The 27175-nt window shown below is 41.1% G+C and overlaps 1 protein-coding gene across 1 annotated transcript in view; it reads right to left on the bottom strand.

The window, feature by feature from the left end:
• TMTC2 (transmembrane O-mannosyltransferase targeting cadherins 2) overlaps positions 1–27175 on the bottom strand; it is a 387068-nt gene that overhangs the window by 219299 nt on the left and 140594 nt on the right. Inside the window, exon 2 of the mRNA XM_084795967.1 lies at positions 4148–4718. Coding sequence (XP_084652093.1) covers positions 4148–4718 — 571 coding nt within the window. The remainder of the gene's footprint in view (positions 1–4147; positions 4719–27175) is intronic.

Here is a 27175-nt window from a genome sequence, read left to right on the forward strand (position 1 = left end):
CACGAATTAAAAAAAAAGCTTGCTTTAATTAATTGCTTGCTTTAATTAATTTGGCCATGATGATCTGAGCCTATGATATTTCCCCTCCTATCTTTGAGATTAACAGTGACCTTCACCTCTGCTGAAAATACTCAGCCATGGTAAAAAATTATCTCTATTCTTCCTTGTAAATAAAAAGAATCCATTATCCCAAGCTCCACATTAAAGTCACTGGCCCAAAAGCTAACAATGACAGAAAGAGCTTAAACAGAAAGGCCTAAAATAAAATCGTAACTGTAATCAGATAAGGGGTCTTGCTGCCGCCGCCACCCCTACTGCTGCTGGTGCTTGGCCTGGAAGCAGGGGTTGCCAACAGTCCTGGTGAGCATCACCAAGGAGCAGTCGTGAAGGGAACTGCGTCTGCGAACACTGATCAGCTGAGGACTGCATGAGGTGGAGCTGTGGGAATGTGGAGAGCCCAGACACTGATGACCGTAGCCCTAGCTAGCTTTAGCCTCCTGAACAGACCAACTCAAGATAGGAATTAATGTCCTCTATCTAACAGATGAAAACATTCAGAATCTGCTAGTTCCCACCAACCCAAGAGCTAAAAATGTCATCAGACATCACCGGAAGCCTATAGGAGGGACTCTCTTATCTTTCTGTAACCCACCTCTGATGTTTGTAATCAAACTACCAACAAAGCGTCGTGATTTATGGATCTATTTGTTTTGATAATGTAAGCAGTTAATGAAACTGCTTTCACACTGGCACAACTGAATCTGGGATAACTTAAATCTCTGTTCACCGGATGTGGCCCCTTCAAATTTGGCTCCGGAGGTGGGAGCTGTGTTTTGTGTGTCCACAGTACACAATTCAAAAACAACCCAAGACCCTACACCATCAAAACTATGAAGTCTTTTCCCAAACTATGGGGCCCACACTCTCTAAGGAACTCCTCTGTTGGGGCCATTTCATTTCTCTTAAGGAGCAGTTGCATACCATGAGCCTGCCAGAAGAAACAGAGAAAGCTCAGGTGAAGTCTAATACTACAGAAGTGAATAATTTTTTATGCATGTCACAATTATTGTCTAGAATGTTCTTAAAATAAGGAACTATACAGTAAGCAACCCTACCCTTGAAAATATGCTAAGAAAACTGAAAATTTTCTCTGAAGAGAACTTTAAAGGTCCTAAAAGCAAGCAGTCCTGGATTAACATATTAAAATCATGAGCTAGTGAAATGGAAACTGTGCTTCCCAGGCTAGCAACAGAAGGTCCTAAAGCTACAGAACCTGTGTCCTCAAAGAGGATGCTACCTCCATAAAAGGACAACCACTATGCAATGCCTTGTTCTTTTTGAAATCCAGTACAACAAGAAGGTTTGCTATTGTTGATGACATCATATTAGAAACTAAGCAAAACACACACAAAAGAATTAGTCTCTGTAACGCCCCTTGAAAGAATTAAACGGGATTTGAAACTGAGAGCTCAACTTGTATGCCATATGTTGTTTTCTAGCATCAAACTCGATGCAGAATTTTTTTTTTTAAGTGACAACATTTAATCGAAATCACAAAAGAACTCCATAAAAGCCTGCATTCTTCAGTTCTACGTGAAAGAGTTATGGTTCCCTCAGGGCACAAACAAAGCAATGACCTCACTCATTACCTCCTAAGTAGAATATATAATATACATTTATATTATATGTATAATATTATATATATTTATATTATATATATATTAAGGATGATATTCAATAAATAAGAATAGGGCTGAGGAGATGGCTCAGTGGCTTACTTAGTGCTCAATCTTGAGGACTATAGTAGAGGCTCCCCTTATGCCTGGAAGTATATGCCAGCTCCTATGCCTTCTACTGGCCTCTGCAAGCTCACAGGCACAGGTGCCCACACAGATGGACCATAGGAACAGTTTTCGAGTTTCTTAGACTGTGGCATTTGACCCACAATGTAAGGGTTGCTACAAGCTCGGCAGGAGGGAAGTCTCTGGATGCACAGCGGCCAAAACTTACTTCCAATTTATACACAGAGAAAACACAGTGACACCACTCACCTGTGTTACGTCACGTCACCAGTGTCGGCCCTTGTGACTTCAAGTATACAACATACACATATCACCCTATACCAGGAACACTGCCAGAGACATCTCAGCTCAAACCCGAGACTACTCTGTGGAATTGCAGTGCGCTCATTCTACATACCAAGTTTTTATTGCTCTATCGCTCTTTCAAAAATATAATAGTTTGTTCCTGAGGGGGATTACCTCCCCCTGTATATGCTCATAGGGTCTCAAGTCTCTTCTTGGTAACCTGCTGTCCTTCCTCTGAGTGCCACCAGGTCTCCTCCTCCAGGGGACATGGTCAAAGGTGAGGCACCAGAGTATGTGAGAAAGTCATACCCCACTCTCCACTCTACTGTGGAGAATGTTCTGACCATTGGCTAGATCTGGGTAGGGGTTTAAAGTTTTACAGCCTGTATTGTCCTTGGCTGGTGCCTTAGTTTGAGCGGGACCCCTGTGCCCAAATCTGCCTATCATAATGTTCTACTTGTAGGCTTCTAGGACCCTCTGGATCCTTCTACTTTGCCATTCTCCCATGCTTAGGGAAGGGAATAAGGGGAAAATGGGAGGGAGGGAAGAATGGGAGGATACAAGGGATGGGATAACCATTGAGATGTAACAAGAATAAATTAATAAAAAAAGGGAAAAAAAGAAAAAAAAAACAACCTACTAAAATTTTCCTACAGGCATTCTTCTGCACACAGAATACTCCCTTAATATTTATATACCTTTGGACTGTATAATGTTAGAATGTTTGATTTTTTAAAATGTTGTTTGAGCTACTAGGAGGAATTTCATTTAAAAAAACAAAAGTTGTAAGAACTTTGCCATGGTGTTGGAAGAGATTCTAATAATGTGTGAAGAGGTCCTAAACATATTTCTTTCATTTTGTGCTATATATTTATATAAAGCAGTGTATTTTTGTTTTTGCTTTGTTTTTGAGACAGGCTTTCTCTGCATAGCCCTAGCTATCCTGGAACTTGCACTGTAGACCAGGCTAGCCTTGAACTCAGCGATCTGTCTGCCTCTGTCTCCCAGTGCTAGAACTAAAGGCATGCATCACAACACCCAGCTAAACTAGTGTACTCACCATTAACAGTGACCTCAACTAATCAAACAAATCTGAAAAACAGTGAAGATGCTGTGCGCTCTATCCATCTACACTGTGTATAAAAATAAACCAGCACATCCATCTTCTTCCTACACAAGCTCACTTATCGTGAACAAATGGTAAATACCTGCACGCTGAAGAACTGTTTGTAAACAAATTTATAGTTCATGGTCTGTGAATGTTTGAAATATACATGTATTTATGTACCTATTTAGGCAGAGTCCCGTAACCAAGCTCTACCAGAAAAAAAATGCTTGGTCTCTTTAAGTATATGGTGATCTCAAAAGCCTGCCATAACCTTGGAACAACATTATATTTGAAATCCCTAAGGGGATACACAAACATTAAGGCTGGAAGCCGAGGTCTTAATTGGCCTCAGGGTACAACTGACAATAAACACTCGGTGTTTGTCTCTTCTATTCTAATACACTAAAAACAAAGAAAAGGTGAACGTGACTCATTGTTTAAGCATCTGACTTCCCAGTGCTACAGAGGGGGATGTTTTCAAAAGTCAGGAACAGTCATGTTAGCACATAACAAGGGTCACCACCCCCCCCCCAACTCCACGGAATCCAGCATCCAGCTCAGTCATCAGCTGTGTTATTTTTACAAATACGCATCACAGCCAATTACTGGATTATACTGACCTTGGCAAAAAGACAGAAAAAGATGAAAAAAAAAAAAAAAAGAAGTGAAACCAGTAAAAGATGCATGCACTTTACAAGGCCCCAATTATTCTCCTCCGGCCTTAGAAATCATGGGAAGAGGGTTCAGAAACCTCAGAAATAAAACAAGCAGTGATGGAAGCCTTGGTTGGTAAAGAAAGGTCAAAAAGTGCACTCTACTTAAGGGAACATCAAAAAGAACTCATTTGGAATTCTGCTTGAAGAAGAGCAAATCTGTTCTTTTCAATGGTGGCAAAGGACCAAGCGTGTAGACGACCCAGTAACGCAACGCTCCGGAGGCAACGATCACTTACTTTGTAAATCGTAGGTAAGATTTGATTCATTTTCAGCCCGTGGAAGACAAAGACATCATAAACGGCTGAAACGGCCAGGACTGTCACCCCTTGCTCCTTCCACAGCATGCTGCATCCAGCGCACAGTCCGGTGCCCAGGAACCAGCCCCAAGTTCTGGCCGAGCAGCCTCTTGTAGAACAGTGCTTAATGTAGCAGAGCAAGGAAAGCAGAAAGAAGAGGCTAGCACCCACGTCTGCCCGTCCCACGATGCCCGCCACTGCCTCCGTGTGAATGGGGTGAGACGCGAACAGCAAGCCGGCCATGAAAGTCCAGTATCCATCGCCGAGGAGGACCTTGGAGAAGCGTGTGAAGAGGCCGGTGACGGCCGCATGCAACAGGACATTGACGAGGTGATAGCTCCAGGGATTCAGGCCTCCGATGGCATGATTCAGTCGAAAAGAAAGAGTGCAGAGTGGCCGGTAGGACTTGTGGCTACCACTGTGGGTTAGGAGCGTGCCCCAGAAATCATTGTAGAAAATGTGTGTCCATGGGGTTTCTGGGAGCAGGTCCTGATTAGTCTTGATAGCACGGCTGAAAAACAAAATGCAATAAAAAGCAAATGTGAAATACCGAAAGGAAAGAAAGAAGGAAGGAAGAAAACTGAAATGGATGGGATACTGTTTTCTTCAAAGACTTGTAATTGTGCTTTATGGTAAAATTCCCTGTACTACATAGAGGTTGAACCCAGACCCATCCCCTTTAACGCCTGCTAAAGGCTACTGTGATGACTGCTTTGCTATCCTGGGAGGCTTGCCTCTTGATAAGCGGTCTCTGAAGAACAAATAAGAACAAACGCTCTATGGGTATTTTCAGCCTCCTGTGGTGGCTCCCAAGCAATTGTTCTGAAACCCTTGTGGAACTCTGGTTGTTGGAAGCTGCATGAGAGGCTGCGTGCTCAAGATGGCCCTGGCGCTTACTCCTCTACCTATGTATTTCAAAATGTAAAGAGACAGGCACCAGGCCTTGGATTAGTGGTCCTCATTACCCACACATCACCTAAGCATCAGGGTAAAAGATGGTAGTGCTGGAGCAGGACTAGGGAGAAGGCAGAGATGCCATACGCAGATACGGTGGATAACTGTGCCCACACTGCTGGTCTGCAGATCACAAAGGAGCTACGACCAAGAGAGCTGGACCAGATGAGATACGATGGCTCCCCACCTACCTGGGTGTGCCCGCCTGCCTTCGTTTATACTAACAGCCTTTCTCAGTTCTGCACTCTCACAGGCACTGCTAACGTCTGTAAAATCCTAATGGCACTTCATTGTCACCTGACTTGAGTGTATTGCCAGGATTATATGCCTCATAATTCCTTGTGAAAGTCAGAAGGAAGGACCTACTGTTTACTGGGGACATGCTGTCTGTCAAGCACTCTTGGTCCCCTTGGCTACATCTTCTCCTTTTAACTTTGGAACAACACTGACAAAATCTTGACATCTCTCAGGTGAAAAAAAGATTATAGCTGAGAAAGATTAAACTAGCAACCGATTCAAAGTCAAAGGTGTTCAGAATAGTAGCATAAAGTATCACGGTTTGTGCTCTTTTCTTGATTCTGAGTTTCCCCAAAATGTAACCCATCTACCACTAGGGACACTGAAGTAGCTATAAAGATGTAAAAATGTCAATGGTTATCTTTGCTTTAATGTCTGTTTAAAAGAACATGTAATTATCCCATCAATGGAAGGTGTTAGCAATCCTTGTTCAGAATGACACTGGTGAAACTTTTGATGTAATGTCAAGACAAATATTAAATAATCAAATGCGTGCTTTATTCAGAATATCCAGAGGGTAGGTATATGGTTAAAAAATCAGAGAGGAGAAAGGACTCTTCCAAGAAAGGGGAAAATATACTACAATGTCGTAAAGGGATGATGGGAAAGTAGAATAGGGTTAAATAGGAGGAGGACAGGAGGACAGGGCAAAGGAGGGACTATAGGGAGGGGTAGCTAACACGAAAAGCCTTTTGGGATGCTTTATCAAGGCCTACTACTGTAGAAGCTTCTTAAAGCATACACATATATAAAAGAAACTTGAACGGACTTAATAAAATAGCAGAGACAGTGGCCCAACTAGACATTATATGCTACTAAGTGAAGGCCCAAACACCAGGAATGGCTTGCATCTCTCTGAGTCATTGGCCAAAAGGTTCCCATAGCTCTCTCCTGCCCCTCCCAACATCACATGCTACTGCCAGTGCTATTGGGTAGCCTCCACAACCTGATGGTAAAACCCAGTGGCTGAAGACACTACATGCTGACAGCATCAATCCTGGAGAAATAGAACTGGCGCTCAACCAGAGGCTCAGACCCTACTGACTAGCATTCATAGTGCTGGGAGATACTTTACATGCTACACAAGGAGAAAACGAATCACCATCAACCTCACCCAGCCATGAACCCTGACAGCTACAATAGTTATCTACCTGCAAGATGAACGTACTGGTACTGTGGCGACAGAAATGTTATGGAAGTAACCAACCACCTTTTACTTGGAATTAAGGCCTGCTCCATAAGATGAAATGCATACCTGACAGTCACTACTAATGAGGCCAAGAACCTTAGACAGCATGCACAAGGCCTTCACTAGTTCAAGCTGGACAAAATTCCAGCCGGAGAAAAGGAAGTGAGCACAACCAGGAAGTAATTCTCAACTGAGAGATGCTGAGAGGGGGAAAATCAGTTTTTTTCAGTGGAGCGACACTGTATATCAACCAGAATGCTGGGCAGGCCCTGAGCTCAGGAGTAGCTGTCCATGTCTTTGTGTATGCGCATTTTGTTTTGACTTAGTTTTTAAAAGAGAAAAAACATTAAGTTAGGTAGTTAGTGGGAAGGGTCTGGGAGGATCTGGGGAGAAGAGAATATGATGCAAAAAATATTATGTATCTTTAATTTTTGCTATATTAAATATTATTATTTAATATTTTATTAAATGTTAATAATATTTATTAATTTATCATTGTATTTATTAATTAATAAAAATTAAGTATATTAAATAGTCATTCTCCCTAAGAGGATAAAACTGAAATGTTGAAATGGCATGTAAATAAATGATTCTGCTTAGCAGTTTCCTCTTCTGTGCTGCTATAATTCCTGCTGGACAAGGAGACATTTGGGTTGTTTTGTAACCCCAGGGCACCTACTCGCCAGTCAGAGTACTACAGAGGTCCCTGAGTTAGAAGACAGAAAGGCTATGAGGCTTCAAAACTGTAGAGCCCTCAATTAGTCTCATATCAGGGCAGTCTGGGCATCTTAGAGGCTGAAGAACACATGGTAGGAAGCCAGCCTAAAGCCGCGACCTTCCAACTCTTTCCACTTCTATCTGTTGTGAGTTCAAAAGACCCTTCACATGAGTATTTCAACAGGCAACACTGGAAAGACCATGGGTTAAAAGGCAGTGATCCTGGGTCCCAACTCTGAAATTTCCTGTGTAACTTTTTTAAAAAAGCATGAAAACACAACAAATAAAAAAAGAAAGAAAACACAAAAAATATCCAAAGAGATTAAGAATCTCATCCTGAGGAGCACAGCTAAGAGAGACAGAAGAGTAAGCATTCCATGGGGCAGAGATGGCTGACTAATGCTAATGTTTAACTGTGTCTCTAACTGGCTCTTCAATAAACCTCTCTGCGCTTCTGTTTCTATGATATACTTTTTCAGTGAAACCACTTAGTGATCTCTTGTAATTTTTCATTTATCTTCAACATAGAGAAGCAGAGGTCATTGCTTTATAGACACAGGATCATGATAGGGATGCTAGTACAAGTGACACCTCTACACTATTAGCTGTTTTATTACACAAGGATCAAAGCAAAGTCTTCTTTTAAAGTCCACCATAAAGCTTAATAGACCAGTGAATTCTAAAATCAGGTATATGTGGATTTTAGAGTAAGAAAAGGTTATCATTTGCACACAGTGGCATCTGTGATCCCAGCAGAAGGCAGAGGCAGGTGGATCATTTGTAAGTTCAAGGCCAGTCTGGTCTACAAAGTGAGTCTAGGATAGCCAAGGCTACACAGAGACACCCTGTCAGGAAAACAAAAAACAACAAAAAGGAGGCTATCAGTTATTGATAGTTATCTACTCTCTGCCCATCACTGTACTGCTAGTCCTTTACATATATTATCTATTAGAACTAACTATTAGAACTAATTATTGTTTCTAGATGCTCAGCATAAAGATCAATCCGTAAGAAACTATGTCTTAAAATTGCACAACGGAAATAGTTCCATGTTCCCCCAGCCCATACGCTTTTCCTCTTTCGTTTTAATATGATGTTTTGAGCTGGGAGCATGTCTCTCTCGCATATTTCCTTGAATGTTATGTATGATCATGTGACCGACTTTGATTTATTGCTCCCAGAAAGCATCTTAGAAGGAGGAGTTTAATCTCCCCTCTCCCAAACTCTTGCTTCTGCAATATGGACCACCACTGAGTTGCAGCAGACACCATGGCTCAGAATAGAAGTTGCACACAGCCAAGCAAAGTAGTCAGAGCCTTCTCTGACAATAACTGGCTGTGATGGTTATTGTCATAAGTTAGCTGTCCCATTCTCTAAGACTACATTGCTATTTCTTCTATGATTCTGTGAGTGTTAACTAGTAGCAGCAGCTGATCCTAGACACAGCAAAAGCCTTTGTTAATGGAAGACCGACGACATCACAGTTGTTTGATTTTCCATTTTGATTTTTCAAGTCTCCGTGTATTGACTGTATATTAAATGAATTTCCATATAAATTGGCTTTTAAAATATTAGAAACAGATGTTTTTTTTCTGGATCCATTAAATTAAAACACCCTGCTATGACATTCATCAAGAATCTAACCCAGAAGTAATTGCTTAAGACTTGATGGGTTATAATTAAAATTTAAAAGAAATATGAAAAACTGACACACTGCCAAACAGTGTTGTCAGAGACTGCAGATTTCAAGTCATTCAGAATGAAACTCGACTGCCTTATGCTAGACATTAACCTCAACAACAACGGGCCTCTCTCTAGTATCAGTTCAGAACCACTGAAGTGTCCATGTCAGAGCCTCAGAGCTCAGGGCAAAGCATCCTGGGATATGGCCTTTACAGACACAGTGAGGAAAGCTGGGAACTACATTACTAAAGATATTGCTTCACCCTCATGATGGATGGTCCAAGAAGGATGGAAAATAGTCTTCCCTGACCCAGCTATTCTATAGTCAGGGAATAACTGTCCATAGAACACTATAAAACCTTTCTGAGGAAAAAAAAAACCATAAACAAAAACAAAAACCAAGTAACCTGAAAAAATATGTCCAAAGCAGCTGCAAGTTCTTTTCATGATAGCAACAAACCCCGTACCGTGCACCAAGCAGAAATAAACTGCATCGACCCCTCACAAAGCAAGGATTTCAGAACAAGAAATAAGATTAGCAAGTCTTAAGCTTTCACTGGGAAAAAAAAAATCTCTGAAGCACGGCAGCAAATTTATACTCTTGAATGAAAAAGAAAGGCAAAGGGCAAACAGTGTCAATAAAGCAAAACGGAAGTGCAAGGACATACCTCACCTTTGTTAGAACAAACTAGATTGAGGGAGACACGTGCGCGATCAGATTCTTTACTGTGTGCTATCAGCCTAAGCAGGACTTTTCTTTAAACCATGAACAATATGACAAAAGATTATAGAATATTATAAAACTGCACTGGGCTTTAATACGTAAGTCATGTCACGCATGCGAGTCAGTGATAAGGGCTGCATTATGACACCATCCACCATTGCATTAAGGAAGACAGACCAAAGGGGCCTTAATAGACTCTCAATGATCTTCAGGCAGGATGAGGAGCAGTCATTTGACACTAAGCAAAAGAGATTTTGATCCATTTGCATTTTCTCCCATGAGTCCAAAATAGAAACACTGAAAACGGCTTCTGCTGGGTCACAGCTAATGAAGCACCTTAACACAAAACAGAATTGCATGCCGGTCTGACCCCTGAGGTCGCGTGCACGAGCTGCTATTAGAAAACTCATAAAGGTATTAAAGAGTCAGGAAATTTTCCATCTGCAGAAAAGTAGCGGGTGGGGCACGGGAGGGTCACAGGACCATAAGGAGAAGAGAGGCACCTGTAGGCAGAATTCCCAAAAGAGCGCACAGGACCAAGAGATTACCTTTTGAAACAAAGACATCCAGTCTCCCTGGTTTGCAGAGAGCTCTTAGCCTGCTTCCAGTTTTGTTCATCTGTGCCTCTCTGCTTTTGCCGCCTTGTGAATTTATTTTTTTTCTTTAGGAAATGTTGACACTGCTATAAAGCTGATGGACGGTGTTGTCACCCAACTGTTGGTGAGTATGGGCTTGCACCACTGTTTCTCTCACCTGCTGACCTTCTCAGTGGCAAGCGCCGTCACAAGTGACGACCATTAGTCCTTCAGGGCAGAATGATGCTTCAGCCAGCAAAGGTATAAAGGCTCTGCCACTGTTCTGTTGAAATGTAAGTAAAGGCCAAGTCTTGAAGTGGGGGGAGGGGATGACAAGAACTCAGCAGCAGGTTAAAATTGCCTTACAAAGGAAAAAAGAAAGAATAGAATAGAATAGAATAGAATAGAATAGAATAGAATAGAAATAAATAGCCAGCTTTAGCGGTATGCAAACAGACGTGTATCCATACTGAAGCAAGGCAATGTAATAGGAAATGGAAGAAAATGATTCCAGAGACGCATCTCAGGTGCAGAGCACATGCACACCATGCATAAGGCATTGGGTTAGATTCCATGATGAAGATGAGAGAGGAGTGGGGAGATGAGAAGAATATTCTGGATCTGACTGCACACTCACTGACTGAAAAGGGTAGCACAGGGTACCTTCATCTCTCGGTACCTTGGTGCTCTCCTTCGTAAGCTAAAGATAACTGTACTTGCCTTGTCAGGTCACCATGAGGAATGAGCAAACTGTACACTATGTGCACCACAATGTGTTACATATAGCACGTGCAAATGGCAGGTGTACATGCACCCCAGCATGTATGTGTAAAGCATGTACTTGTGACACAGGTGTGTGATACAATATACATACACATCTGCAGGAACATATACTGTGTGTTAGCTGTTGTCATCACGACCACCACCAATCCTAACAATTAAACCCCTGATCCTAGTAATGATATAAACAATGCTTCCTTCACCACTTACTATATTCTGACTCTTTAAATTTTGAGGATAATACTGATGGGTGTTTCAAGTTGATGAGTTGGTGAGATGCCTCAGCAGGTAAAGGCACTTGATGCACAGACCTGTCTGCCTGACCTAGCTCCCAGGATCCCATGGCAGAAGAAGAGAACCTCCCTCCCAAATGTTGTACTCTGCCCTACAAGTGAACACCCCATAACATTCAAACATACCTATGCACATCGTGTACCCACATTTACACTGTACAGAGGTCAGAGGACAATTCTGGGAAGTTGCCCCCACATGATCCATTTTGGTTTTGAGACAGTGTCTCTCTTATTATTGCTTGGCTTGGGAAGGCTGGTTTTTGTCTGTGCTTTCCTCCACATATGGCAAGCCAGTTGGCCAGCAAGCTTCCCGGGAATCGGCCTGTCTTCGCTCCCGTTTTCCCAGATGAACGCTGGGATTAGTGATGGATGCTACAGAGGTCCCAGAGATTAAATTCAGCTCATCAGGCTTTTTCCCACTGAGCCATCTCTGGAGCCTCAGGATGCTGTACTTCTTACTGCCCACGCCTATGTGGAGGGATAAGAAATAGAATCCTGACTTCTCTACTAACACCAAGTACATCGCCTTTACTTCCTGATGTACACACGGAAGGTAAGAGCAACTCTTCTCAGCAAGGTCCTGGTGAAAACCACATCGGGCGATGTGCTGATGTGCGTTTACGTGTAGCAGAATGTTTAACTTTGATGTGTAACAGAAACACTTGCTGTTTTTTGCGGTCCTCTCTTTGCTAGTACAAGTGCCTTGTTTTTTCCTTTACAGAACAGATCCTATTTCCTTTCAGTTCTTATAGACCAGGTCAACTCTACCCTCATGACCTGAAGAAAGGTCTTGGAATTCTGTCCTTTGGTGTACTGTAGCTCTCTGTCTCCACCCCTGGTCAGACAACTGAAGGAAAGATACACTAGCCAATCAGAAATCAAGATGGTACTGATAATCCATTGAGAAAGGGCACCTTATTTTTAAGAATGAGATGCAATTCTAAGGTTGCTTAAAGGCAGCATCGGTCTGAGAGTGAGGCCAACTTATGTTATCAGAAGCCAGAGCAAACAGAAACGGGATGCTTGCTGGCATAGTTGGATCCAGCTGTGCTTAAAGCTAACAAATGCACCTTCCTCGCCGAGATGTTAGGCTAACACATGCGATCAATAGTGGTCAGCATTACACATTTCTCATCTAACAGAGCGGTTGCTCTTTCTGTCCCTGATATTTAGTAAGACTGAATGCAGACAGAATTTCCCCACAAACCATCTCCACCCTTTTCAGTCCCCACACAGAGTACTACCATTACCACCATTTGGCTGGAAGTTTTGCACGAGGGTCCCTTCTCTCTTTGCCCCTCCAGCTTTCTTTAAATGGTTTAGGGATATTTTGAAGCTTTTCACCATACCAGAAAATCCCTTGAAGCCACCTTTTGTCCTTTTCCTAAAATCCTCATTTGGGAGTACATTACTCCCTGCTTGCGCTGTTCAGCATGCTTACTAAAACCGCATGAGCATTTGTATTCTTCCTTCATTAGGCTCTAGGCCTCCTCAGCAAAGAAATTATGTCTTTTCTTTCAGTGACTAATGTATCTTAGGTATGCAATAAATATTGTTGGACTGAACTCAATAGCCATGCCTGCTGCCTGCTTTCTCACATTGATCCACTATACATGCTGTAAGCGAAAGAAAAAAAAAACTTCCAGAAATATAACAATAACTCTACCTTCATGCTCCAGATATCCTTTATCACGCCCTATATTGTTTTACAAAAAGTAATAAAAAAAAAAAAAACAACAAACCCTCACAGCCGGCATTGGGGACCTCCTAACTCAATCTCTTATTACGTCAACACAAACATCCCAATAGCAATCAATGTCCCCAGCATATTTTCCTTGGCTCAAATCATTTCTTGTCTCCTAGGTCACACAAATTGTTTTCCTCTAATCATTACATCTTCCCAAATATGTGTCACTGCACCACTATAGCACGCTAACTTGGAAACTACATGGAAGGCACTTCCTACTTACTGTGGGTGGCTGAATGCATTTGCATTTGACTTTGGGTACTGAGGCAGTCCCATCAATAATACTGACTTCTTATGACAAGTACCAAGGGTCTCAAACGGGATGATATAAGACATGTTTCAGAAGGAACAGGGAGGGATGTGTGTGTGTATTGAGAGTGGCACACAGGTGTGTTTAATATCACCCTTTCCATTCCCAATAGAACATCACTGCCCAATAAAAAAAAGATTGATTCTGTCACGGAATGTATACATCTGCCTGATTATTCATCTACTTGGTAATGGACTAGGTACTGCAAAGGGTAAAGCATGTAGAACACTGGGCAAAATAGTCAAAAATTCCTGACTTCAAGTAATATTCAGCCCAATAGAGGAAGCAAATAAATGTATGAGGGGTTTCACAGCAGGGTGATAAATCCTCCTCTAATAAAAAATACTAACAGCTACAGTAGAACATAAAGCAAACCAATCCCGTTTCAGGAGGTCGGAAATGTGCAGCAGGAAGGCAAGTCTCCACCATGTCAGGAGGTCAAGGAAGCAGTGGCGGGAGCTAAGGACATGCTGCCAGAACAGCAGTCAGAATTTCCAAAGCCTTCATAATGGGAGAACGTGTGACAACTTTGAAAAGGCAACAAGGAAGACTGGGGACAACAGAAGTAACTGCCACTACCTCCTCTGGTCGCACGCTCCCCAGTGATCCCCAGTAACCTTTATGTGTGATTCACTTTCCTTCTTGGGATACCTTTATCTCCTCTAAAATCCTGTTAACTCCCGAGAAACAGAAAACATATCTCATTCACATTTTAGGAGGTAACACATAGCAGGTATCCAAGACATATCTGAAAAACTTAATTCTAATTAGGGATGACTAATATGGGACGCTTCATTCACCTTTTTAGAAAAATTCTAAATTGTTTTAAGTGTGTAGGGAATTATCACTTTCCTCTAAAAGTAGGTTCACTCACTCTGAGCACTAACCCCTGCTCACACAATGATAATTAACTGTGAAAAACCATCAGGTTAATTGGTTTACCTAAATGTCTTTGGCACTCATTTGCCACTTAACCTATAATCCCTTCATTAAAGCCCCTCTTTAGGGATAAGCCATTATATTTAGAAAGCTCCAGTTAATATGCAAATGCTTGCTGAATAGGGTAGGGGAATGAAGAAAAATACTATAACGTCTTGATCCTGTCTCAATTTGAGGATAAGTGACGTATTTCAGAATCAAAGAGAACAAGGACATTTTCAAGAAGGGTACTCTACTGCCTGGGCAGCAACGTCTTGAGGTCCAGGGACAATCAGAGGCACTAGAATCAGGCTGTCATTTATCATTATGCCCGGAACTGCCTGCTCGTTTGCTTCTTCATCTCCTCCAACTAGACTGTAAACCTGTCAAGGTCAGAAATGATAACTTCATAAGCAGCTACCACTTAATAAATTCTCACCATCTTGCTGTCTGGGAGAAAGGTCACAAGATGTGAGAAAGAGCCTGTTTCCCAGTTAAACACGGAAGGCTGGCGGGCGAAAGGCACAAAGCACGTGTTTGTTTACCGCAAAGGTAGAGCTCACAACCCAAGGAGTAGTTTTTTTAACAAATTCTTCTTCCGTTCCTTTGAGGGCTTTTGTCATAAGCCATTAAGAGACATTTACGAGGTGGAAGCACACACAGGCCTCTCCTACCCCCACTGCACAATCCAGCAGAACTGGGAAAGGAAATCCATTTAAAGATGGCGCAGGCTGTGACTGAATTGAAACCCAGGTTGTTAAACATTAGCCTCCCAGAGCTAAGTCAACTCTGTCCTCATCCCAAAAATAGTTTCCCTACACTCTTTCTTCTTAGACGAAAAAAAGGGTGGGAGAAGAGTCTCTACTAAATATTTTTGAAGACTCTTTAATTCTCCAGATAAAACAATGGTGTCATTTCAAATTATCTATGATAGTTATCTAAAAAGTTTTAACTGTCCCTGCCATGGAATAATTCGTGCAAAGGGAAGATGATCATTTAAGTTGAAACTGCAGCTACCTAAAGATGTTTCTAAATGTTATTTACATGGAAACTATTTAACAAAATTAAACTAAAGCTAACATCAGGAAGACATCAGGAATCCTGTCCTCCAGAAATTTAATCCCACTGATTAAAGAAGCCTCAGCTCAAATATTATCTCCTGAACATCTTGAAATATTTTCCTACTGCTTTGAAATTTATATGATAAAGAGTATTTCCTATTTAATTACTTGGTCACTATATGCATATTACATCTTCCTAATTTATCATGAGAAGGTATACTCATCTCTTTTCCAGTGTTGTGAACTGATTCGTCCCCAATTAAAAGCTTTAAAATTATCCTGCTAATTTTCAAGAAACTGATAACTACTTTGAAGAGGCACTTTGGAATGTTCTCATTATCAAATCAAGTAAAAGAATCATTTCAGTATACAAGTTTATGGCCATCATAAATTTGTCAGTAGATTTTCTTCTACATAAAGTACGGGAAGCCAGGCATGTGGTACCCACCTGTATTTCAGTATGTGAAAGCCTCTGCCAAAAGAATCACAAGTCTGAGCTCAGCCTGGCCTGCCACTCTGTAGCCCAGGCTGGCCTCGAACTCATTATTATCTCAATTTTTCCTCCTAAGCAGCTGGGTCTACAGGTTATGTAGCACGAGTAGTGGTAAATATTGTATGTTTTATTTATTTGATTTTACATACCATAGTGCGTTTCCATTACAAATGGCTTTTGAATTTTTTTAATATATTGCAATAATTACCAAGAAAGCAAACAAAGAAAATGAGTTCAACTCCATACTTGTAATTTTTCTAACTTAAAAGTAGTATAGTTGGGCATGAGAGCATAAGCTTAATTCTACTGTTCTGAGGAGGCCAAGAGAGCAAAAAGTTAGAGGCCACAAACAAAATTCTGTCTCAATATCCCTGTGTATATGGGTAGGGTGGGAAGGGGTCTTGATGTGTGTTTAACTACCTAAGAAATAGCTACTGCTTTCTCTCAGGCACTAGATTCTAAGACGGAATGAACGTGTAACCAGCAAATTCTAGCATCTCTGTTCTGAGCCCAGTCTTGTTCTCTGAGCCTGTGAGGAAGACAGGAAGATTGTCTTTGTACACAGGTTTTGGGGCATCCAAGTACACCCCAAGCAAGCGTACATGGACTGCTGAGAGAAAGCCCTCCCACTTACAATCCTGAATTTGTCCACATTAAGGTGCCGCTCATTTTGAGAATAGATATATGAACATAATACTAACTGCCCCAATCTGACAAGGATAGTATTGCTTTCTTTTAAAGAGTCATCATCCTTGAGAAGTGTTCCTGGTCCTCACACCACAGGGGAAGAGGAAAAATGCCTGCTGGCTAGGGTCAGGCTCAAGAGACTCCCACCCTAAACCCAGCCAGATCATGAAAATTGGAGAGAATGTTACTAAAAGAAAAAAAAAAATGAAAAGACCTTTTAAAAAGCAGCCTCACAGAAGGGAAGCCATTCATGTTAAATTATCCAGATGCTCGGCTTATCTTCGACCCTCTTACTGTCTGTTTTGAAGGAAGTCCTAACCCAATCACCTTTCTTTATCCTCGTCTCTCCTTCAGCCAAAAAGAATAGACAAAAAGATGATTTCAGCCAAGTGTCTGCAATGAGCCTTCGCATTTTATATTTTACATTTTCCAAATCTTGCCAACGTATCCTCATAGGCATTCTAGTTATGAAACTATTTTCTGTTTCTATCATCTTGCACTTTTCACAAGGTGCTCACGTTCAACACTGCAGTGCCCACTGTGGCTTGCAGCCAGTGGCTACAGAGAGCGGCGCAGGTGACAACTGAGGAGTTTCCCTTGAGACTTGGTCCAGCCAAGATTAGCACCTGCCTCCAGATTCCAGGTGGCAACCCACCTTTCTATTGTTGTCCCTAACATGGGCTGAATACCTCAGAGAGTGACACACGCAGAGATAATGACATTAAAAATGGCTATTAAGTTAAAAGGAGACTTCAGAGTCATTTCAAACACCATCTGATTAGTGTCCAAGTGAGAAAATTTGGAGACCAGGAGAGATCCGGGGGATGCGTGAAGTGCACGGAGATCATGTGAGGACACATTGAGAAATAAGTCTTCCATCCACAGAGTAAAGACAAGGCCTACAAGAGAAGGCAAAGCTGCTGGCACCTCAGTCTTGGATTCTAGCCTCCAAAACTGTGGGAAAATACATTACTTTTGTACATGCTATGAGTCTGTGTGATTTTTGTAGCGGGAGCCCTTGCAGACCACTACAGAGTACTCCTTACAGCATAGGGGCAATCGGCCTTCCCCAGTGTTGGCATATTTATACCTAGTCAGACCTTATTTCTCTGACACTGTACCTTTAACCCCGTCTTTGCTAAAAGATTTGACATCTCTGTCAATAGAAATAGGTATCTAAGCGGTGTCTTCTCCTCAGCGATGCCAGAATTGACTAGGAAGGAGCATTTCAGTCTTACCGACGGGACCAATAACACGAGGGCACAAGTGCTAATCAAATAGGTATAATGAAATGTCAGCGGCAGGAACAATGAAATGCCAGTGGCGCTTCAGATTTACACTGAGATTAACAAACTTTACAGAATACATGCATTATCTCATTTTCATCCTCCCAATAAGGTTACAAACCAGGAAACTGGAGGAGGAGGAGTAAGTTAACTAGCGAAGAGCCTCACTTAATAAGAGGAAGAAAAGACAAGAGTGCGGCTCTCCAAATGACTCCGTCTAACTCTCTGAGCAGCCCCCGTTCTTCCTCGTGGACATAAATCTCCAGCAGGGAAGTGTTGGTAAGGCCATTTGAAAGTAAAATCCTGCTGTTATTGAGTTTTGTCTGGAATCCATATATCTGCCCTCAAGACTCAATAAAGCTATAAAAAAAAATGCTTCGCGCCATATTCTTTTAATTTCTGCATTTCAAAAAGAAAGTCATCTTTTAACACTAAGGAATCTTGGAAAACGTGAGTCAAAGGAAGGTGTTAGCTGTCCTCCAGTGACGGGTGTCAGAGGCAACCTCATGAGAGCCCCCACGCTAACCTATAATTTCATCATACAAAATCTAATAGAAAACATATTCTGGCAGAAACTGTGCCGCCTGCACCTCTTTTTTCAGCTATAAAATAGTTGCGCACACTCACACGTACATCTGAGACAGATCAGACTTGAACATATTGCCACAACACACACGCACAACATGGGAAGTTTCACCAGGACTGCTTGTGATGACAGAGTACACAGACATCCCTACAATAAAATCAACCTCACTGCTAAATCAGAGAGTCTTTTTGGACACAAGAATATATGAGCCCTGATGAGAAACAGGCAGGGAGGAAAACACTCTCATTTAAAAGCAGCACAGATGAGCCTACACAAAGTACCCAAACATTTGGTCCACAAACCGCCAGCAACTCTCTAATTTGTCATGCAAGGCAAGAGATATTTCATGCACAAATAAAGACAGAAAGAGATATTAACTTCACCATTAAAATTTACTGCCGTTCCAATATGTAGTATTTTCTGATCTGGGCTGTCAGTCCTTGGTGAAACTTTAATAATCAAGGAGTAAATTAAATTCCAAGAAGCTCTGACGCTTTTTTTGTTTGTAACCTTTTGAATAAATCACATTGTGGGCACTCAATATACATGTGCTAAATGTGATGGGAAAATGATCAGCTGGTTCCTTTAGAGCTCAGGTTACTAACAGGCGAGTTACAGGGCACGAACATGCGCCTTGAAGAGTAGCAGAATGAGAGGCGTGGTACACTCTATGCTTTTGTTAACATCAGTTGCATACATTTGAACAGTTGCCTAAGGAGCACCTCTCTTTAGCCCTTCATTTTGACTGCTAAGGCAATAACCAAGACGGACTCTCCAAGCAAGACCTGAGATCATCTTTACTCAAACTTGACCACCACCCACTGCCATCAGTGAACACAATTTCTATCACACCCTCCCCCACACCATCGCCAATATAACTTTCCCACATACAAGTAACCATGCTAATTAAATAAGTGCACAAGGCATGAAATGAACAAGCAAAATCTAAGTACAAGAATGAAAGGCGGTATTGGATCAGAGGAATCTAAGCACAACAGATCTAATTTTTTCACCTCAATCCATAAAAGGGAAACTACATTCATCTTGTATCTGAAGCAACTTTTTTTTTTTAATATTCATGTATGGTGCTAAAAGCACGGAGTTAGCCAAGTCCTGAGTGAAATCATTTCTCTTGGACTTAACCGTGGTTCTCCTTTCTCATCTAGAAACCACTGCTGATGAAGGTTAAGTAAGATACCTAGGTTAATTCTAATGCCTGATGCCCAATACACAGTGGACATTGAAGAAGAAATGGCTGTCTTAGGGCTACAGAGATGGCTCGGCAGGTAAGGAGCACTGGCTGCTCTTCTAGAAGACCTAGTTTTGATCCCACTGCCCACACGGCAGCTCACAACCTTCTGTACCACCAGCTCCAGAGGCTCTAATGCTTTCTTCTGGCTTCCATGGGCACCAGGCATACATGTGGTGTGCTGACCGACATTCAGGCAAGACACCCATACATACACATTTTCTAGAAAAATAAATGATTGTCCTGTGCTAGATATGTGTACACACACGCAAACACACACACACACACACACACACACACACACACACACATTTATTATCCTTATTTTCTTCACTGCCAAACAAGAGTACTTCTTGTTTTTGTTTTTGTTTTGTTTTGTTTTGTTTTAAGCTGGACATAGTGACATATCCCTGTAATCCAACAACTGTGGAGGCAGAGAAATGAGAATTACAAGTCCAAGGCCAGACTTCAGCTTCACTGCAGGACTCTGCCTTCAACAAAAGAAGAGCATTACTTTCCTGAAGAGTTGGACATTACAGTCAATGATTCAGATGCTGACATCACTTAACCTTAGCATATTCTATCCAACACCTTTGATATTTTTCTCTCCTACTGAAGCCACGCAAAAATTATCCTTGTATTAATCACAAATTAAGCCCATTGGCCAATTTAGGTGCCCAAAAATGACATCCACAGCAGTATAACTCTGACAGAATAGGTGAATGCAGAGTCAAGGGATGTGGTCAACAAGACGTGCACCCGCGCACACACACAAACACACACACACACACACACACACACACACACAGAAAAAAGAAGAGAAAGTCACAGAGTTTGTATGTTACAGCGTAATTAGGATATTCTGGGGAGCAGCCCCATGCTAAGGATGGCAGTTACACACTATCTTTTGGACTAAGATAATTTTTTTTTTCCTAGTGAAACATGATATTGTGTTCTATGAACACTGATTTTTCTTAGGCATACATTCAAACCTTACCATTTTCTTTCATGAAACAGAAAAATAATTAGTTCTGGCATTTCAAATCATAGAAGACACCCATTTTCAAAGACAACACATTTGGGGGGGAAAAAGACAAATATACATTAAGCCTCCCCTGTATTTTCAAGTGAAGCCTGCAGATCATAGTATTTGTTAGTGATTTCTTTACATTCATCATGTGACCACGACATGTGCGTTACGGTCCTGATGGCTTACACTGCAACCTAAAAGAGTTGAAGATCAGAAACAGTGCTTTGTCCTAGAGGACAATGTCATAGACTCTACTGTGGTCATTTTACACAGAGAAAATGGATTTAAAAAAAAAATTATTTAACATGGAAAAAACCATATTACCAGTTGCCTTGTGGAGGAGCATAAAATGGGGCTTCCCGCATGCTTTCTTGGTCTTGGTCTCCAATGGTTTCCTCTCTGAGGGCATCCTGGGGTGATGGTCCATGTTTCTAATAAGAATAAACTGTACTACAACTTCCCAAGGGCATTCAGCACTTTAAACAGGAACTCTAAACCTCTCCTGTCTCTAAAAGGCAAGGAGGTCATTGGGAAAGGTCATTTTTCAAAGCTTCAGTGAACTGGCACTGGGCTTTTAGCTGGCCACAGAGATAAGGCATGTAGTCTTAGTAACTGAAGAGCCTTTCTTTAATTTTTAATGCATGTCCATTTCACAGCTTCCAAGAGGAATCAATGGCTTACTAGCGGTGTCATAAATGGCTCGGACAGTGAGTACGTATGTGTGTTGACAAAGCAGGAAAGAAAGTCATCCATCTCAGAGAGCATTTGCTAAAGGTTACAGAAATGACGTAAAAAGGCATCTTCCTTGTCACCCAAAGGGGAGAGAGAGAGAAAACAGTAACAGCCTCACCATTGTCACTGTGCAGGAGAGTTTAAGTGAAAATAAAGACTGTGGATGGAGGAGACACGTGTTTTTTATTTCACATTCAGGAATCACGCACAGGTATAAATGTGTTCAAACGGCAATGGGTTCGCCTGGAATGTGGAAGACCGTGGGGTTCACACATCTAACAACCAACAGTTGTTTTAGAAATTAACTACACCGTATCTTAAACTTCTACACAAGCGCTAAACTGATCCAGGTGTTGTCATCAGGCTAGGAACAGATGCGGTGCTAGCAAATTTAGCTGTGAAGCCAGCTCCATCTCGGCCTAATGGGCTCCACATGCTGAAAATGATCATCCTGGTAGGAAGCACACTCAACAAAAGCCTAAGTTTCAAACAAAACAAGGGTGTCATTATCAGCACTATGTCCGCAGGTGACGACTTGGGGACAGGGGCTGTTTTCACAGTGATTATGATTTTTGAGGGAGGAAAGGATAGTGGGAAAGTAATTCAGCACCAGGCTAACAAAGCCATAGCTGGCACGGGGCCGTTGATGACATGACACCAATTCTGTCCCCACAATCAAGTCAGCACTGTTTGCATCAGCCAGTCTTTGTCTTGAAATTCCATCTGGACCCAAAAGAGATGCTAGGTAGAAAACTGATGGAGGAGCATATAATATACTAGTGGGGGTGTAGATCTTTCTGGTCTTCAAAGAATACACATACACACACACATGCATATATATATGTGATGATCTCACTAACATTTTCCCCATAATTTTCCTGACAAAAATATAAGAAGATTGCAGAAGATGTGGCAAAGACAGGGATAAATCCCATCACTGGGCTGGTTATCCTAGAGCTCTTTCTGCTATTCCAGAGTCTCTAAACAGGAGAACCTTGTCCTAGAGGAAACCATTCACCATTTCCATTTATAATTCATGATTTCTTAAAAAAGAAAGAGACAACTTAGGCTAATCTATAAGTAAAATACTGCACAATAAAGGAGTGCAAGTGCTGGTCAATTCCCTTTGGTCCATTTCTTTTGCAACTATTGGTACGGACTAAAACGTCTAAATGATATTAAGTTAGCACAGCCTGCTGGAGAGCTGTGTGCAGCGGAAGGGGCTTTAGCCACTGAACGATGTGCACTTATTGACTTTCCTATTGACCAAAAGCCATGTAGCTTTTTAAATAACAACTTTAAAAACAGCCCATTAAAGTAACATCAAATTCTTCTGTATAATTTCGCATCCAGAACTCAACTATATTTCCAAAGAAAAACATGATATGAAGCGTGAGATGTGCAAATTCCATTTCACAGATAGAAGTGATAGACCCAGAGCTGATGTTCAAAGTCTAAAGAGAACGGACACAGGATGCAGAGTTTGACAGGCTTGTGTTGGGCTCAGTATTGAAGGGTCAGTAGGTGGGTCACGGGGAGGCTTGTGAGACATCGGGTAAAGGCAAAAGAAGATCAAGTGAGGAGAGGAGTAGATATTCACCAAGTACAATGTTCACACTCATGGAGCATTCCAACTATTGGGCCCCACAGTGGAACTGACACACATGACTATTCATTGTTGCAGTGAGCACGATTCTCCCTACAGTTGGGGGGAACGGTGAGCCTGCAGAGAATGTCTACTGTTTTAAAGGGTAGGTAGACCATCGTCGAAGAAGAAGAGGTAAACAAATTGTGGTGTTTATCGAAGTCTTAAACATGGAATAAAATGACCAACAAAAGAAAATTGAGTTCAGCAGGAATACGAATTAGAGCAAATATTAAACTGGGTCCAAACTCAAAAGTGACAGAATGAGACCAGGTGAGTTAGCAGCACAGACACTGAAAGCTGCTAGGAAAATGTAGGAGAATGAAAGTGCCAATGGCTCAGCAATGCAGCCACCGCCACCACCAGTCAAAAGCAAACTCAGACTTCAGTCAAAACATTATAGAGGGGGCTGGAGAGATGGCTCAGAGGTTAAGGGCACTGACTGCTCTTCTAGAGGTCCTGAGTTCAATTTCCAGCAACCACATGGTGGCTCACAACCATCTATAAAGTGATCTGGTGCCCTCTTCTGGCCAGCAGGTGTATATGCAGGCAGAACGCTGTATAAATAATAATAAATAAATCTTAAATAAAAAATAAAAAATAAAAAAAAAGAAAGAAAGTTACAGAGTGGACTATAAGGATGAAACCTCCAAACATCTTCTAAGTGTTGCTGTGCATCTAAAGTGGTTATCAGTGTTATTCCTCCCTTGTTATCCATTAAGAAGATGATGGTGAACATTCGTGTTTTCCAGATCACATAACATACACTCTGTAAAAGGAGGGATATATGTTCATCATCCACTCCAAGGAGGCTCTGGGAAATAAAGCACCGTCCTCATTTTCAGAATGACCAATTATTCAAAGTCACAAAAGTTCAGAAACCGCTATTTCAAAAACTTTGAAACAACAAACATTCAAAGGCAACCAAAAGACACCTTGACTCATATACCAAGAAATTACTCAGAAAAGGGTCATTTTCTTAAAATTAGTGGAAATGCACCACACCTTTGGAAACGCCAATGTATTCTATAGTTGCTAGGAAGGCTGAAATCTTGGAATAACAGATTGATACCGAGCTAGGTAGAAGAACACTGACAGGGTTTGAGAACTAGGACACTTAAGACAGGTCCATTGAGAAAAAATTAGGGACACTCCAAAATCCTCAGGTGCAACCTTTCTACGTCTCTAAAGGGCAGTACTTGTAAAAACACATAGTGACCCACTGACTACTAATCACACAACAGATACACTATGATTTATAATACATTTCTGTGCAGGTTAGAATTACATGGTCAGTGTGGTGGTACACGCTTTTAATCTCAGCACTCTGGAGGCAGAAGCAGATAGAACTGTGACTTTGAGGCCATCCCAGTCTTAAAAAGAAGAAAGAATTATACTACATATTATTTAATATGCTCCTTTAAGTTCCCTCATTTTCATTATTTTTTTTTTTTTTTTGTATAATGTTGCTTTGTTCTCAGCATTAGTATCCATAGGTGATCTGACACACTGTCATGGATAATCATCATCTCTAACTTGACTGGATACAGTACCATCTAGGAGACACAAGTCTGCTCTCTGTGGGAATTTCCATGGGGCTTTATCATTACTGCAGCACCACCCCACAGGCTGGAGTCCTCAACTGAATAGAAAGGGCAAAAGCAGAAGCCAGATGAGCATGGTGCTCATCCCTCTCTGGTTCTAACTACAGACTGAGACCAAGCATCTCGCAGTGCCCCACTGCACGTTCCAGCCTTACAGGACTCTATTCCTTTATAAACTCTGAGCCTAAACAAACCATTTGGTTGTATCAGTCAAATGCTTGGGACACAACAATGAGAAAAGGAGCTAATGCACCTACTAATTGTAATCATCTTTATAATACGAAAATTTGTATGCGCATGCTCCAAAAATCACCAACATCTATACCATTCCTTAAAGAATTTATAATTTAATTTCTGTAAATTGTATTTTTCCTTAAATCTCTTAAGCTTTGAAATGCTGCCTTACAGAGGCCCTGTGGATAATTTTGTTTGTACAGTTCTGGAGCTGTTGTTGTGTTTGTTTTGTTTAAGAGCAGACAGTGGAAATCCCTTCCCCTGCTCCCTACTTGGCTATATTGGCCTCACGTTTTGGAAACTAATTACGCATTTAATGGAGAACAGCCTTAAGTGTCAAGATACAGCTCTGGTCAACATTAAAATTTCTTGAAAAGTTGAACAGAAAAATCTTGAATGAATTATTGAATTTGTCAATATTCCAATTAGCTGACAGATTAGCAGCTGTATATCTGGCATATTTGTTTGAGATTTTCATTCTCCTTACAGATTTGGCAATAATACACCACACATTTTGTTTGAAGACCTCAACTGAATTGAATAAAGAAGCATTTTAAAAGGGGGGGGGGGAGGATATGCACCTAATTGTTTTTATTCTATGTCTTCGAGAAAGAGCCTCAACGAACAGAGGAAATCAGTCAGAGCCTCAACTACTGAAAATTTAAAACATGGAGGCTTTTCTTGGCTTCCTTCCAGTTGACACTGCTTTGTAGCCTCAGCACTAATCTTGCAAATAATCTGCCAGAAACTGCAACAAGCACTTAGCACATGTTCAAGCCGCATAGAGGGATTCTCGCCTGGCTTTAGCACCCACTTTAGTGGGTAAATGTTTGTCCAGCTGGCTTTATTGGTTTATTATGCTGTGGTCAAACTAAACATTTTTCATCTTGCTACCTTAAAAAAACCAACAACTTTGTCCCTTAAAACACTTAAGAAAATATGTTAACTTTATATGTTCTGCTCCATAAAGTTTATTGATATTGTGGAAAAGATGACAAAAATGCATAGGGAGACCATCTCCACTGGAGACAAAGCCTCATGCCTAACAAATCAGACTGAGAACAGAGCCATCTTGGATGGTCCCTAAATAGGAAGACTACCTGTCTTTCTTGGTGACTTCCTTAAACACAATGTAAACTTTACATTAACTACCCATGGTGGTGGTGGGGGTGGGGGATGGAAGAGCAGCAAAAAAAAAAAAAAAAAAAAAAAAAAAAGTGGGCATTTAAATTTGAACTAATGTGTACTCCTAGGATTGATGTATTGTATGTTCTGTCAGCCCACTTTGCTGTTTTTAAAGAAGTCATTTCATTTCCTTGGATGACAAATTAAGTTAGAACTATAATTCAGATCATTTAAAAACTTTGTGCTCAAATTCAAAAGCTGCTTCGAATTAGTGGCTGCCACTGGCACACGATTTATTTGTACTGAAGGCTTGTGCCTTTCAGTGACCATTTTTATTTTTGTTGGCTAAGCACTATAAATTATTAAGAGTTTAATAAAATTTCACTGCTGTTTTTCCAAAGAAATTGTGTTAGGATTATAGGAGATATATCCCAGGCCATAATGTGGGAGAAATTATGACATAAGATAAAATTTGAAGCGCCTCACTAAAGAAACAGTTTATAATATAAATAACTGTTGAAATAGTCCATATGAGATATTATTTGTTAAACTTAAAAGTGATAGTCTAAGTTCTTATAAAAGAACTGCAGACATAATTAAAAGCAGCAACTACATTTAAAACACAAAACAGAGTTGTACACAGTATCTGCCTATGGTGTATGGGGTAGGAAGGGACAATTCAGAAGCAAGTGTAAAACTGTATTACATAACCACTTAGTTTGATAATGCTATATTTTAGGACTTTCAAAAACTATGATATAAAAAAGTAAGCAAAGATATTAAGCATAGCCCATGAAAAAAAATGGTTATTCACAACAGTATCAAAAAAAATTGTTTTTCACCCAGGTCTTCAGGTTATTTCAAAGTGGTCGCGTTCTACTTTTCCCCAGGTAACAGAGAGTCTATATCACCACATCCTGTCAGGCATTAAAACAGGACCCTACCTGTGAGCACAACACAGACATACTACCATGAGCTGCAAAGAAGGCCAGTGCCCATACTTTTAAACTCTTAGCCTATCTTTCAGTTTCACATGTTCTTAGTATAAC

This window comes from Acomys minous, assembly GCF_964271855.1.
Source record: "Acomys minous genome assembly, chromosome: 9".
Classification (NCBI taxonomy): Eukaryota; Metazoa; Chordata; class Mammalia; order Rodentia; family Muridae; genus Acomys; species Acomys minous.